This window comes from Magnolia sinica, chromosome 4 (assembly GCF_029962835.1).
Source record: "Magnolia sinica isolate HGM2019 chromosome 4, MsV1, whole genome shotgun sequence".
NCBI lineage: Eukaryota > Viridiplantae > Streptophyta > Magnoliopsida > Magnoliales > Magnoliaceae > Magnolia > Magnolia sinica.
Genome location: NC_080576.1, coordinates 5,907,370 through 5,924,048, shown reverse-complemented (window position 1 = coordinate 5,924,048; position 16,679 = coordinate 5,907,370). Strand labels below are relative to the sequence as shown.

General features: G+C 43.5%; 1 protein-coding gene across 1 annotated transcript; it reads right to left on the bottom strand.

Moving 5' to 3' along the window:
• Positions 1–10,427: 10,427 nt before the first annotated feature.
• LOC131242000 (uncharacterized) lies at positions 10,428–11,381 on the bottom strand. Its single transcript, XM_058240353.1, has one exon. The coding sequence runs from the start codon at positions 11,379–11,381 to the stop codon at positions 10,428–10,430; it is 954 nt and encodes a 317-aa protein (XP_058096336.1).
• Positions 11,382–16,679: the final 5,298 nt, after the last annotated feature.

The following is a 16,679-nucleotide window of genomic DNA, read 5'->3' as shown; positions in this document are numbered from 1 at the left end:
CTCCTAGAAGAGTCGGCACAGGATCAACAACAACCAGCAAACGGGAGCAACCCTCCCACACATCTCTACTCAACACATTACAACAATCAGGTTACAACACAAGTCCTCCCTAATGGAAACCACAGACAAGAACTAACAGATGTCCACAAAGGGGGCCAGTTTCGAGTCCAACTCACTCCCTATAACAGGAGCAACATTTCGGAATTGGCAGATACCCCAGACGAGAGCCATTTTCGAACATCACACCATCCTCTGAAAGGGAGCGGTGTTCAATTCCAGCTACCTCCCGCCACCAGTCCATTTTCTTTCTAGCAACTCCCCATTCTCGATCCATACGAAAAGGAAGCGGCACAAGCCCTACAGCAAGGGGCAAGGTATCCGTAGCAAGGCAAGTTAGAAATCAAAGAACTGCGAGAATAATTACAAATGGTACAAAATCAGCTCCAGAAGCAGCAAGGAGTGGACCACCCATTCACTAAGTTCAAGGATCTGTGTCCCTTCCCGAATGCCCAGGTACCTCTAAACTTTGAGGTACCCAAATTTAAAAGGTATGACGGTAACGGGTGCCCCACGACACATCTAAAAGCATTTTGTAGGGAACTCAATGCGATAGCAGGGAACGATGGAGCCTTAATACGGCTCTTCTAGAAATCCCTTAAGGGTGACGCTTTGGATTGGTACACCTTGCTGGACAACCATCAAATCAGAACCTGGGAAAGTCTCTCCTAGGCATTTATTGATAGGTTCTCGTATAACTTGAATATGGCTTTGAGAAGGTCTGATCTGGCTGCCCTGAGACAAAAAAGCGACGAGTTCTTATCAGCATACGTAGGGCGATGGCGGGCTATGGCGGCCCGAATGAGAAACCCCATCGACGATGAAGAGCAGATATCTATGATCGTACATTCGGCGAATCCCAACATTTCAGGATATCTAATCTCGTATCCATACATAAACTTCTCTCACCTCATCCGAGCCGGAGAACAGGTGGAAGCCGGGATCAGAGCTAAAATCATTTCTCCATGGCCGCACCAGGCCCCCTCAATCAAAAGAAATAAAGTCGAGGGGAAACCTGTTGGATATGGAAATGGAAACAGTATTGCTCTCGCATAACGTACCACAGAGGTTAACAATATCGTTGCAAACACTTAAGGCAACCAGTACACTCCGTAACCGGAGTCACAACAAAATAAGTAGTACCAGCCACCGAACCAACAATACCAACCACAGCAAGCCCAGCAGGGACATCACGCATAGCCACCTCAACAACAACAACAGCCTATGGGGAAATGCGCCATACAAACAGACAATGTTAAGCAAGAAGTTCACCCCTTTAGCACAAACATATAGTGAGGTTTTGACAATGTTAATGCAAAAGTAACTTTTAACACCACTCCAGCCTCGACTTCCACCCAATCCCTTACCCCTAGGATACAATGAAAATCAGTATTACGCATATCATCAGGATCCTGGTCATCTAACGGATCGTTGTTTCGCTTTAAAACATGCGGTCCAGGATTTAATAGAAAGCCAGAAAATTGCAATCACCTCACAGGCTAACAATATGGCTCAGGTGAACATTCTCCAAAATCCCCTGCCATCGCATCAAGCGGGACCCAGCACCTCTATCATCAATCACATTGAGGGAGGGCGTCCCACGTACCCCTCTCCACATCACTCCATACAAGCAATCATGTCCGATACAACAACTTGGACATGGGGAAACCGACAGGCACCACTGCTTGGGCCAAGGTATTCCTTGAAGCAGCACCGATAGCACAACCTCTTATTTTTCTGGAAGCAGCACCGACAACACAGCCTCTCATCTTCCTCGAAGCAGCACCCAACAGGTCTCACTCTCAGCCTCTCATCTTTCAAGGGGCAACCCCATCACCCACCAGGTCACATCCTCAAAGGGGACATTTAGCTCCAATCTCAGCAAATCCAAACAGGTCGAATTCCGAACCCCTCATTCTTCCAATAGGCCTTCCTGATCTGGCCCGTTAACTTTGCAAGGGGAACCCTCAGTCCAAGCACCAAGTTCCCTAATGCCTCACCAATTGGCACATGCCCGGAGGATCCCTCCCAAACATTAAGAGGAGGAAGAAAACCCCATCGTCAAATCTCACCGAGACTTGGTCACACTTCAAGGAAAGTCACCAAGTCCTCCACAAATAGTTCCTCACCCACAAGAACCGATGATATACCTGGAAGGGAGGATGGTTTCCTCCTATAACACGAAAGCAGTCCCATGACATTACCCAGAGTGCGCTGAAGTGGGCGACAACAGGAGATATTTTAGGAGAGATAACCACAACCCAAAGGAAACCCGGGGAACTTTGTCGAGAATCACCCACAAAACCGATGCTGCTTATGACATAGCAGCCCAACTCAAATCCATTCCCGCACAAATTTTCATCTGGGAATTCTTATGTACATCAAGATCGCATTGAGAAATCTTTACGAAACATTAAATGATGCACATATCTCCCCTGACGTACCTCCCGAAATGGTGGCAAGTATGATCTGACAACTCGTCGCACCATGAGCCATCACTTTCTCTGATGAGAAGTTGGCACCCGAAGGTCACAAATATGGACACTCATTAAACATAGCTGTCTGTTACGAAAATTTCAAAGTTCCACTCGTACTTATAGACAACAGATCAAGCTTAAATGTTTGCCCTTTGAGGACTGCCAAACGTTTGGGGATAAAACCATCGTCTTTTCGACCCAGTACTATGAGCGTCCGAGCCTTCGATAACTCCCTGAGGCAAGTCGAGGCAGAAGTTGACATTGCGATACAAATTGGACCTGACATGACACTTGTCACATTCCAGGTCATTGACATCTCTGCCTTATTTAACCTTCTGTTGGGGCCGCCACGGCTCCATGCTGTTGGAGCCATCCCATCTACCCTCCATCAAAAGGTTAAATTTTCTTCAGAAAATCGAATCATCTCAGTACTGGCCGAACCAGAAATCATCCTACCGGTGATGGTTAATATCCCAGAAACTAACATCCCAGTGATTGACGTTCAGCACGTAGAGGGTGACATATCATATTACAGTTCTTAGTTCAAAATTGTGAATTCAATCGCCAATCCACGCCCTCTCGCTGTTGAATATATCATCCCCCTTGCTGAGTGATTAATTTTGAACTACCGAACTAAATTCTATAAGAAAGGTATGGTAGTAAAGCCAACATGTGCTAATGTGCAGACACAAGGACTGGGATATCAACCGACACCAGAAGGTCAAGCCGAAAGGCCGAAAAAGGGGCAACCATTCAAGAGCACACCTATCAAGTTCGTCAAGGCTGGAATAGTTTGTGGGGGACACGATGATCTCCCTTGAGGACCACCTCCAGCGGCTCAAACTCACGAAACATTCCATCCAGGAGTCCATTTGGCCACCAATAAGGTGGAACAAGATCCTCAAGGCATCCAAAGCACATCCTATGCTGGGGTAGAATCCCCAGACCCATCGCAGGAGGCTAGGGGCATGGAAGCAGGTCCACCCATGGAGGACTCAAGACCAAAGGTGCCCCTTACAAAAGACACATGCAAGAACAAGGAGACACCCACCTCCACCCACAGTCAGGGAGAAACATCTCTGTCAACAGCTCAGCAGCACAAGGGGCCGAAGTAACCCATTCATTGGATCGATAAAGGAAAGTGGCACTCCCTAGATTGGACAGATATCAAGGTCCCATCGCAAGATGAACCCGAGGAGCCAGAAGAGCTCCAACTTCTGGGCGAAGAAATCGAATCGGATTCCAACTCTGAGCCCAGTCTAGCAGACATCATGGTCATCAAGACAAATGACTCACAGGAGCATACAGAGCAGAACAGCATGATCAAAAGGGGGAAAGAACCAGGATGGACAGTTATCCCCCTAACAATCGAGTCGAATGGTAAACCATCCACGAATGCTGACCTAAAAAAAACGCCAATGTAAATAGCAGTTGGTACCCTGAATTAGGACAAGACCAATTATGGTTCACAACACCATCCTATTTGGAACCCCTTGGCGATACAAAAAATATCAGAAAATTTTCAAAACACAAAAACATCACATATTCCAAAAAGTACAAAAAAATCAAATATTCCTCGAAATCACAAAACGACAGAAAATCTTTAAAATTCAAAAACAATAGAAAAATTTTCAAAAATCACCGTGCCAAACATTTCACACACAGCGCTAGAATTCGAGGTTGACTTATATGATTTATATCTGGAGTTGGACTTCGAACTCATGGGTTTGGATGAAGCCTTGGATGAGGGAAATGACGATACAACTCTCGAACTCGAGGACTCTCTCGAAAGGTTCAAAACAAAGGCCAACGTTGTGACAGATGATTTCGAAGTTGTTAACTTGGGATCAGTGAAACTCCCTAGAGAAGTGCACATCGGTAGATCACTATCTCCAGAGTGCAAGCAGAAGTGATGGAATTCCTAAGACCGAGATTATCCAACTTTGCCTTCTCTTACGAAGACATGTCAGGGCTCGATGAAGACTTGGTGGTACACCATTTGTCAACAAAGCCAGACATGAAGCTTATCAAGCAGAAGCTACGAAGAATGAAGTCAGAATGGGCCCTGAAGGTCCGTGATGAAGTCATCAAGCAGTACAATACGGGATTCTTAGTGGTCTCCAACTACCCGGAGTGGCTCGCAAATATCGTACCAATTCTAAAAAAGGACGGCAAAGTCAGAATGTGCATCGACTTTAGGGACCTCAACAAAGCAAGCCCTAAAGATGACTTCTCTCTGCCTCATATCGATACGCTGGTGGTTAATACTGCGGGACACAAGATCTTCTCTTTCATGGATGGTTTCTCCGGCTACAATCAAATGAAGATGGTCATCGAAGATCGAGAGAAGACTTCCCTCATCACGTCATGGGAAACTTTCTGCTATCGAGTCATCTTGCAATGGGACCTTGATATCCATTGATCAAGATTACTGAAAATGAGGAGGGAAGAAAATACAAAACCAAAAATACAAGCAAAAATCGAAGAAAGAGCTCCACCAAAGAGGTTCTAGGGACCATAATGGAGTCCTTGGACGTCCACAAGCCGATTTCAAATAGAGGAGGAGGAGCCACCGTCCGGAACAGTGCTCACAATGGACTAGCGTGCAAAATGACGGATCGACGGTAATCGGACTACCGTCGACAGTAGTCCGACTGCTGCCCCCGACCAGATTTACATGGGACAGCGGGCTTATCCCCTTTGATAGGATGGGACTCCGGATCTTCCCTTAAACCATTGGATAATAACCTAAGAAAAGACAAAAGAGGAGAGAGAAGATTCCTCTTATAATTTCATCTCAAAATCTCACAAGAAATTCAAACTCTCACGAAAAATTGAGAATCTTGATAAAGTAAAGATTGAAATTGTTGAATAATAATAATAATAATAATAATAAAATGAGCCCCATTGATTTATTAGTGAAGGCCACCTGTCAATCACAAATAAAAACCGGACGATCTTAACTACCCATGAGATCAGACGGATTTTTTAAAAATTCAAAAATATTTTTCAAACCATAAGCCTCATTAATTTCTTAATGGAGGTCATCTGTCAATTTTCACCAATAAAAATAGAACAACGATGCCCACCAGCGAAATTGAATGGATATTTTCAATATATATATATATATATATATATATATATATATATATATATATATATATATATATATATAGTTTCAAATAAAATCTCCAAGGAGTCTAGCTCCGGAAATGATAATTTCAAACAAAAAGTTTTCAAAATCGCACGCGGCTCATAGCATATTGAGGAATCTTCCATATTCTCCAGTTGCGGTCAGTGCAAATAGCTAAATAAGATTCAGTCTCCCCCGGTTTCCCCAGAGGATAATCGAATCCGTACATGATACATGTACGATTGACTCGATTTCTATATCTGAACAGTCGTACGAATGCTAGTAGAAATAAGTGGATCTATCTCTGAAAAGAATAATCAAACTCAAAGTGACAACAATCCATTGTAACCTAAGTATCAGAATCAAAAGATTACATGACAAAAGTTTACCAACACATACCTAGTCCGGGATGTTTGTAAAATTTGATCAAGTCCAAGTCAGCGCAGTGAGTTCCTCATAAGGCCGCACCAACGTGCAGGGCAGCTAACCACTTTAACAATCAAATGGATCAAATATTCCTAGGGTAATTACGTAGCAAACAAATGACAGACCAAATAGTACGGGAATCCTCATAAAGCCGCACCAACGCGCAGAGGCCTTACTTTTCAGACTTACCCTCCAATGCTATTAACAATCAGATGTGAAAAGGTTGTGATTAGTGACCCGTAAAACCACGACAAATGCGCAGGAAACAATCACAACGTTTTTCTCAACTCTCGTGATATGTGTTAGTCATATTTTTCCAGATAGTCAACTGACAATGATACAATGGTAGACAACAGATTCAAATCATTATCCTTTCTGACCAGAAGGGTAGGGTGTTCACTCGCTTTGACCTTCGGTTGCTCACAACCTCGGTCAAAGAGGGGTATCTGTAGACACCCCACCCAGGCAAACATCTTGAGAAGGCTAAGACAATCCGAAAATCATGATTAGATCCTAAACCCTAATCCCAGCTTAAACCTAAAACCTTGACCCAAAACCTCAAACTTCCAATCTGCACCTGAAATCCTAATCCAAACCATTCAATCCACATGCAGCCCCCACCTATACCATATACCATGACCAGAACCCCTTATCCAAACCTAAGTCCACCTATTCGAATCCCAAAATCCTAAAAAGAGGACTATCGGACGAACCAGTGCATCAAACAATCCCACACGCTTGAGCCCAACCCGAGCCCTTACTGGGCGTTACTTGGAGTGCCGCCGCTCGTGGCCCACGTGTGAACCTCTGGGGACAGCTGTCCCAGCGTCCGAAAGTCAACTTTCTTCAGAAATTACCCCCTTATCCGACCTTTTTTTACCATTTTACCAATCCCAATAGCCAATGAGAGTGCGCCACGTGACGTCTCTCTCCCCTCAACCATTCACCACTTGCCACATCAGCATTCACCCCTCTTAAACCTAGAAATTACCACATTGCCATTGGAAAAGGCTACTCCTCATTTCTAAGCTTAAGTGAGAGGGAGAGAAAGAGAAAGGAAGCGAGTGAGGGTGAGGGAGAGCTCCCAAGCCTCCAAGATCAGATTTTTTTAGCCATCTCTTAGCCTTCTCCTAACCTTCTTAATCCCAAATCTAGCCTGGATTGGTCATGGTGCAACCCATATCTTAGCCTACTCAAGTTCTAGCCAAATATCCTCCTACTTTATGCAAGCATTCATCATGACATCTACTCTCTTCTCAACCCCACTTCTCCTCTAGATCTCTAGTGAACGTATGCTACGTGACTTACCGTATACCGGATCCTGTCACATTAGAAATTCCTAGCGACCTAGTTCTGTTTTGTTACCTCTTTGCATAAGCACCATCACATCCGCCTTCTAGATACGCCATTGGACGTATGCTCTGTGATTTGCCGAAGTCTCGGATCTTGCCGCATTAGAAATCCATGTGTGTGCCTAGTCTTATCCCGATTACATCATCCATCCCTTGAGATTGTTTTACCACAAAAAGTAAAGACCGTACGTTTGTATGGGCAGAGAGGGTGCCTAACACCTTCCCTCTTTGTAACTAAGATCATTTACTTGGAATCTCGGATCGTAGACCAGGAGTCAATTTAGGGTAGGTGAGTATTTAGATTTCTCCAACCTCACGTATTCCATGGGTTCTAGTCGACCACAGGATTCAAAGATTAATTGACTAGTGGCGACTCCAACATCCACAAATCAACCTGCTACCCTCCACTTGCTAAACCCATAAAATACGCCAAATTTGTGTAGGCACCGAATTTTCAGTTTCTATATATATATATACCCGATCAGCTATGTACTAGTTCTCATGAAGTCTTGTGGAAACTTTATGAGAACTCATTATATGTGATGTGAGTTGGAAATATGAACGATCCATGTGATGCAGCATCCCATGAAACCCATGGGGCTCAACTCTTACTTTGATTGAAAACTTTGGTGGGCCTTGGAAAAATAAAACAATTTCCTTCCTTAATTTGCATCTCTCTTTGCTATGGCCCACTAGACTTTTAGATCAACGTGAAAATTGGTCCTTAAGAGTTTCATGGGATGCCGCATCACATTGACCATTGGGATTAGAGGCCTATGACATGTGTGCAACCATTGGGATTAGAGGCCTATGACACGTGTGCAAAGGTGCGCACGTGCATCCCCACACACACACACACACAAAAACAATGATATACGAGGTTTACTAATTACAAACACATGATGAGCCCTACCCATCCACTTAACATCCTACATTGTTTAGACCTTCCAGCATAGAGATAAGGCCATGTTGTGCCCCAACTAAGCCACATCATGCAAAACAAACAAATCACTTAAAAAACTTGTTTTTAACTGTGATTTAATATGTAGATTTTTTTTCCTTATTTTTGTTTAAGAATCAAGAAATTTAATATGTAGATTATGGCCCACTTGAGTGGTGAAGCTGCCATATTTTTGTAGGAGAAGATCTAGGAACTATTTGCAACCAAACGAAAGCTGATATTTGGAAAACGCAATCCATATCGGCACGCGTGGTATTAATAAACCTGATTAATAAATAGCTTGTGCCCCATAATGGTGCCAAATGTATATTCTATTTGAAAGGGACTTTGCAAATTGGGTTGGAGATCTCAAGGACAAACAGTACTATTAGCTAGCTGGATTTCATACTAATATAAAATCTCTATTATATATTTCTACTTATATATGGGTGGATGGGTATGTGGGTTAGGAGGAGGCACATGGATATGGCCATTTAATTAGTATTATGTCTTTATACAATAGACTTCAGGTTCCAATGAATTTGATCTGCTTATGTAGACGATGACCTGTACTTAGAATTCTCAAAGAGAAAAGTCCATATACAGTGTTCTATGGGAACCTTAACATATTACATTTTCATTTTCTGCTAATGTGTTAATTTGGGTGGAAAAATCAAGCCTCGGAAATGGTGGGGCATAGCATAAAGATCACCTGGAGAAAAAACGGAAACAATCCACTCATTAGGTGGTCCACAAACGTCACTAAGTCGGATCATTGGCTGTATATTGGTTTTGATAGTGTAGTCAACCTATGAATAGATTATCTGTCTTTTTTTCTTCCGGTGATCTTTACTGTGCTTTCCGTCATTTTAACGGTTTAGATTTTATAAATAAATGACATATTAGTAGAAAAGAAAGCATTGTATGTTAAAGTTTCTACATAATGTTGTATACGAAGATTTCTTATTCTAAAACAGCCAAGATGAAGCCAACACATCATCTCCAGGCAACCGTAATACATGGTGTGCTACCATGCCATCTTATCCCCCAAGATGCTACTTGTGAAGGCAATCAGTACCATGAAAACAGTAGGCCCCAGAATGAAGATTGTCCTTCTCAAAGTTCAGACCAATCCGTAATTAGGCGGGCCACATTCGTTTTGAATCAGTGTTAGTTGTCCATTAATCCTAATAGTCTTTCCCACCTGATAATTGGACCAGCCTGATTTTCGTGTTAGGTGATCTTTATTGCAGGTCCTATATATCATTTTCATGGCACGGATTGACCTACACAGTTGGCATGTCGGCCGAAAAGGTCTGACAGCGCCACAAGCTATGGTACCTTGTTACATTATTTTTTTTCTTTATTTATTTTTTAATTTGATTCCACCAATTATTGTAGTTCGGATGAAAGGCCGAAGGCATAGATGCTAATCTACGGTGGCACAAGAGTGTAATTTTCATTTAAAAGATCGTGGATGAAAGGCCCAAGGTGTGCGAATGATGATTTTTCTTTATGTACTAATCTGCAGTTGGTTCTTAGATGATGATTATTGATTACCTAGTTGATTCGTTGACAGGTTGGTTCATTTTGGGGCATTGCCAAGCTGACTCCTTGACGGATTAGCTCATTTCAATGTTGTCTCGTAGGACTTTTAATCTTTGTGGTATTGTCATTGTTAAGTCTGGACCCCTAGGGGATCGGCTCATACTACAATTGGCGAGCAATTTTTAATATATCCGTCAGTCCGGGGACGGACCAACTCCTCTGTCGGGGAGTCGGGTTATCTACCAGCTTTTTCCCCCAATTATGAGGGGATGCCTTGTAGAACTTTCGTGGGATAACGTTCTAACTCTTTCTTTAAGGGATCAGTTTGTTTAGTCCGCCCCTGCTTATGAGAGTCAACTTTTTCTTAGTTAGATAATTCATTCATGTAAATAGGAAGGGATGTGAATTTTATTGAGAGTCTTAAAGGCTAGTCACTTGGAAGTGCACATTTATTAGGGGCCCACAACGGCCATTAGATCAAGGGTAGTAGACTTTCAAGTGCTCGGCGTTCCAGGAGTGGGGGAGCTGACAGCCCTCAAGATCTTCCAAGTGGTAAAAGCTAGGTTTGGTCGACCGGACCACACGATATGGCCCTTCCCAATTGGGCCCGAGTGCCCCGCTGTGCTGTCCACCAGTTGATCGATCTGAGGTAATGGGAAGCTATCCTTTGGACAGGCCTTGTTCAGATCCGAGTAATCCACACAGATCCGCCATTTTCCGTTGGCCTTCTTGATAAGGACTATGTTCGCGATCCAGTTGGGATGGTGTACCTCCTCTATGAAGCCATCGTTGAGCAGGATGAAGACTTCGTACCACTCGGCATCGAACGGTCTCCTTTTCTGTTTCACAGGTTTGTGATCCGGGTCTACATTCAACCTGTGAACCATGACATATAGGGAGATCCCTGGCATGTCCCCATGCGACCATGCAAAGACATCCCTATGTCGCCGTAGGAAAGTCAGCATTTCAGACCGCTGCTCAAAATTTAACAACGTTCCAAGCTGAACGGTCTTGCTCAGGTCTACTTCATCGAGCGGTACTTTCTCCAAGTCTTCCACAGATGAGTCCTCTATAGGTCCTTTGAGATCTAAGACATTGACAGTGAGTGCTTGCTTCACGGACCCTTTCTTTACTGCTATAGTGTAACATCTCCGAGCTTCACGCTGATCGCCTCGGAGGTAACCTACTCCGCCCTCGGCGAGAAACTTCATCATCAGATGATAGGTGGAGACGACTACTCTCATTGCATTGAGAGAAGGTCTGTCCAGAATGACGTTGTGCACTGATGGCGCATTGACAATGAGGAAGTCCACCATGAGGGTGGCTTGATGTTGTCCTTCTCTCGTGATCACGGGGAGGGAGATGGCTCCTTCGGAGATCACCCTTTTTTCGACAAAGCCGTGCAGGGGGGTCTTCACAGGTCTGAGGTGTGACCTTGGAATCCTCATTCTTTCAAAAGCTTCAGAGTAGATTACATTGGCTGAACTTTGGGTATCGACTAGGATGTGGTACACCTTTTAGTTGGCTATGGTCAAAGTAACAATTAGAGCGTCATCGTACGGATACTGGATTCTGCGTGCATCGTCTTCCTTGAAGGTCAAACTGTACGGGCTGACCCGGAGTTCCTTGCTAGGCCGGTCGGTCATGTGGATGTAATGTTCCGGATCATACTTCCGAGAGTGGGCCTTTCGAGCCCAGTTTGAGTTTCCTCCACCAGATGAGCCATCGAAGATGGCGCGGATTTCGACTGACTCTTCTGGGGTGTTGTTCGGCTACTCCTGCTCTTCTTTTCAAGCCGTTCTTTCTTCCTTGGTATATTGGCGCAGATGACCCTTATAAATGAGGGTCTCAATCTCATCCTTGAGGTCCACACAGTCGGTTGTGTTATGGCCGTGATCTCGGTGGAAACGGCAATACTTGCGCTTGTCTCGATGATCCAAGTCGGCTTTCATACAAACAGGCCAGTTCAGAAGCTTCTGCCTTCGAATGTCCAGTAGAATCTGCTCGGTGGATGTGTTGAGGTGGGTGTAGGAACGAAATTTATCCTCTGGTTTTCTGCTCGGACGACGATCGCGAGGAGCGCGGTCATCTGGCCCTTTACTGGGTGTCTAAGATTCTTCGTTCCTTGGCCTCTTCCCTTTGCCAATCGGCTCTGTTACTTGAACATTCTTGTGGGCGTTAGAGAATTCCTCAGCGTTAGCGTACTTTTGAGCCCTAGTGATGAGATCGGCTAACGTCTTTGGTGGATTCTTTCCAATAGAGAAAGCAAACTTCCCATCTTTCAGACCACTGAACACTGCAGAGAGCGTCATCTTGACGTCATGGTCTTCCACCTGTAATGCCTCTTCATTGAAACGAGCGATGTAGTCTTTCAATGATTCCTTTGGCTCTTGTTTGATGGTGAACAGATGGGTGTTTGTTTTACGACTCTTCTTACCACTTATAAATTGAGTAAGGAATGATCAGCTAAGCTCCGCGAAGGAACCAATGGAGTTGGGTTTGAGCTAACGATACCAACTCTGATCGGATTCCGTGAGTGTGATTGAAAACCCTCTGCACATCATCGCATCCCTCGCTGTTTAGATTTGCATCAACGAACGATAAGCCTCCACGTGCTCGGATGAGTCCCAGACCCAGAGTATTGGATGACAGGAGATATTTGGAACCTCTGTGGCATCATCTCGCTCATGATTGTTGAGGTGAAGGGAGGCTCGGTTTCTTCCATCATTGCCTGAACGGTGACGGGAACTGACGACGGCTGCCACTTCTTTTCTAATGTCAGAATTTTGTTGTTGAGCTCTGTGAACCGTGTTTTCTAAGGATCTTTGTTTTCAGCTACTATCTCTTGAGTGTCTTCAATTTCGGGAGTTTTCCTTTCCCTCCTCCTTTCCAACTCGTGGTTGATATCTTTTGGTACCAGTGCTGAGGTGAAGATATTTAACCGAAAAAAAATAATAATAATAAAAATCCATTACACATAAGCACAAGCAAAGGGCCTGTCTAGTTCTTGATTTCTAGATTTTTTTAACTTCTCAAGTTAGACACACAAATACATGAGGAATGATCAAATGGAGTCAAACCCGAGTAGACATTGTTGGGCCCACAGAAACTGTGCATGGCATCTGAAACGTCCATTAGTTGTACCTGAGGGCCGAAAAATCAGCCTGTTTGAAAACTCAGGCGCACCGCAACATGAAAAATTAAATTGAAAGGGAACATACATCAGTCAAATGCGCGCCACCATCTTAGGCCATGGGCACAAAAATTAGTTTAATCCATGATTCAGGTGGGCCATAAGATAGGAGGGAGTTGAGAGGGACAGCCACCATTGGTATCATGGGGCCCACTGGGTTATGTATATGTCATGATCCATTTGTTTGATACATCATACATCCACCCAAGATGACGAGACACCCAAAAATCAGGCCATCATGAAATGCAGGTGGGTCCCAATGTAAACAATGGTAGAGTCCCTTCCCAACAGTTCCTGCTAGTTTTAGCTGCGGCTGATTTTTTTTTAAAAAAAATTTCGCCCGTTGCCAAAAGAGGGGGAGAGTGAGTCTCCCCCACATGTTTGGCCTTGAGTCGAAGAATCTGGCCGACTCAGGTGACTACAATACAGCGATTTTGATGGGGCCCACTGCTGTTTGTATCTGCCTCCATCAAATCCGTTCATCAGGTGTACCTCAAAATGATGAAGGACCCTTTAAAAATCAGGCTGATCCAAAACCCAGGTGAGCCACACTGGGAGAATTTTTAGGTTAGTAGGGGTGATTTTATATTGTTTCCTATGGTGTGACCCACCCAAATCACACATGACAGCAGGCCCACGTCAAGTCACTCACAGTCAACTATACCTGATCATACCCACATACCCACATGTTAGCAGTGGTTATTTAACATCCTGTTATGTGCATACAACATCCAATCCGTCCAATAGGTTGGACTCACCATGCAGACTACTTTATAAATTAACCATCTCGATCCACATATCAAGTGGCCCACATTTGTACCTTTTAAAATATCAGCAGCTATCAAATTTTTTCTACAGTGTGGCTCACCTAATGAGTGAATTGAGATAATTTTTGAATATGGTGACCCAAATGATGGGGCAACCTATTAGACAGGTTGGATGTCCTACATACAAGATAGGTTGTAAATAATCAATAGGTTAGACAGCAAATTAGCGAACAAAGGAGTGGGATGACCAGTAAGAGAGGCCGTTCTCCGGAATGGAATCTTCCAAGGGACAGATATAGGACCATTTGATAGTTATTGGAGCATTCCGAGACCACAGATTACAGGTCGGGTCCAGGACTTTGCCATATAGATAAGGAAAAAAATGGACATTCCCGACACCATCGCAATCATCAAAATTGGCCCATCCATGTCATCCTTTCCTGTAATCTCATCATAAATGGTTACCCTGAAATCTGTGGGTGTTAAAAATATCGCGTTTGGATGCACAAGTGGGCGATTGATAAAGACTTCCAAATTGAGTATGGTGTTTGGGTTAAGTAGATAATGGGTGTTTGTTTATGTTGGAAAAGCCATACGATAATCATTTTACCTCATTGAAAATATATATGAGAATGAGTCCTTTCCCATTCAAATAATTGTGTCGTTGAGGGATGTTAATAAGGAGGTGAATGCCTACAGTTCAGTGGGCCATGGTCAAGTTATTAATACATTTAGGGCATGAAAATTCATACTAAATATTTTTTTCTAAGATTCATTTGAGAGAGGATCCTACTAAATGAGATTTTGGTGGGGCGTACACCCTCCACGTAGGATTTGCTGCACTAAAATTGCACTGCAAAGCTAATTGGATTTATGCAAAGTACCTCTTGGTAAATCCCAATGTGGAAGACATGGGGCCCGGTAAAATTGTACAGGTTCCCTACAAATGGGTCCTTGGAATCCATGAGAAATTGTTATTAGACAATTATTACAATTTTCTTTTCTCCTGGCTATCCAAACAGGCCCTTGAGTGATGGGCCCACCTAGATAACCCACTTATAAAAAAAAAAGCCTGCCAGCTCAAAAATCATAAACCCTTAGACTTTCTTTCGTTGAACATGGATCGTTGTGTTTTCTTTTTTTTTTTAATTTAAATTCTTGTATAACCATTTCTTTGCTGGCAGTCAATTGAAGGCTTGAGATTTTTTATCCTTGGAGATTTTGTGTGCATGGGCCATCCAGAGCTGGATTGATCGTATCAATGGTTTGGATCACTTAAACATGATCTCCAAGTGCGCATGCTAAAAGTTTAGGGAACTCATGAGAATTTCAGGTGGGCCGTTGTATAATAATACTCCATCAGCGAGTGGTTTTGGAAAAGCTATACAAGAAATGAATATGATAGCAGTCCACTTGGGGACTTTTGTGCCTTGGCCGTTAGTAAGTGCACGCGCATGCATGTGAACTGTCTCACTCCAACCCATGACATGAGGCTCCCAATCTCTAATGAGAAAAAAGATAATGAAACTATTATGAATCCATAAGAGGATGGACGGCCCACAAGCAACCCCACTCCTCATCCATCACAATGCCAGCCTGGCATGTGCGTGGGAGATCTGATGGGTGCATACAGTCACCCCCTCTATAAAGATGGACATAAAACAACAAAAAGTAACTTAGACGGTCCACTTATTAAGTTGACTGCAACTTGTGATGCGTGGGGCAGGTAAACCTATTAAATATTTATACGTGAGAATGATATTTAGGAATACGAATGCAATAGATCTCGTAAACCACCAAGCACCGTGGTTACTGACAAGGTGAAATTTGATTGGACCACGTGCAACTATCCCAGAGATGAAGCCGGATCATCTTAAACCAAACAACTGAAGAACTTTTTGGAATGTATTTTGCTGATGTCATGTCTGACAACAGCACCTGGTCCAATCAAAATTCAGTGTCCAAGAACCATGGTGTCCAGATCCAGTGAATCCGCATCCCATTGTAATTTGGTAATGTAAGAATACTTTAGGACTGAACTACCGACCATGCTTTGGAATCTATCTTCCAAGGCCAGTCTGTGAAACTTCGGCTGAGCGGATGATTTTATCGTCGTTAAATATTCAACTATTGAAATCAAAATCAAAGGTGAGGATCATTTTTTTAAGCACAATTATGGGACAATAGGTTATTGATAACCGTGAATAGGATATGAACGGTTGAAAATCATTGGACCATCTCAGCATGTGGGATCCAGTAGTGGCCGCACACGCAGGATCCATTAGTCGATACACGGGACAAAACGGACTCTTGAAGGAGATTCCCGCAAATCTAACGACAAGAAAGAAGGAGACTCACTACTCAGGGGAGTATGATGACATTATGATCTCGAATCCTCTCACCTGTCAACGTGGCATCCATACATGAGAGATCCGGGTCACACATCATCAAGCGCAGCCCACCTGATGACCAGGCCCACCTGATTTTTGGCCATTTCACTCGAATTGAGCCCGCCGATCTGGATCTCACCAGAAGAATACATTGAATAGCAGTAGCCAGTCAGACGACAATTGATTCGTCTTTGCTACGAATATTTCTGAAATAGAAGAGCGTGAGTACAAGGAATAAATACATTACATGAGCATGACTCACAACCATACGCAAATATATTCTTGAGAATCGAATCCCTCGAAAATCAAACTAAAAGAAAGGCAGTTTTCGTATGCTCTTTGTGGACCGTTTATCATTCTCTCCAAATTCCAAATACTTTGTTGCATGTGGGCCAA

Excerpts from the sequence above, each read along its gene's own strand:
- LOC131242000 (XM_058240353.1), bottom strand. The coding sequence starts at position 11,381 with ATGAGGATTCCAAGGTCACACCTCAGACCTGTGAAGACCCCCCTGCAC.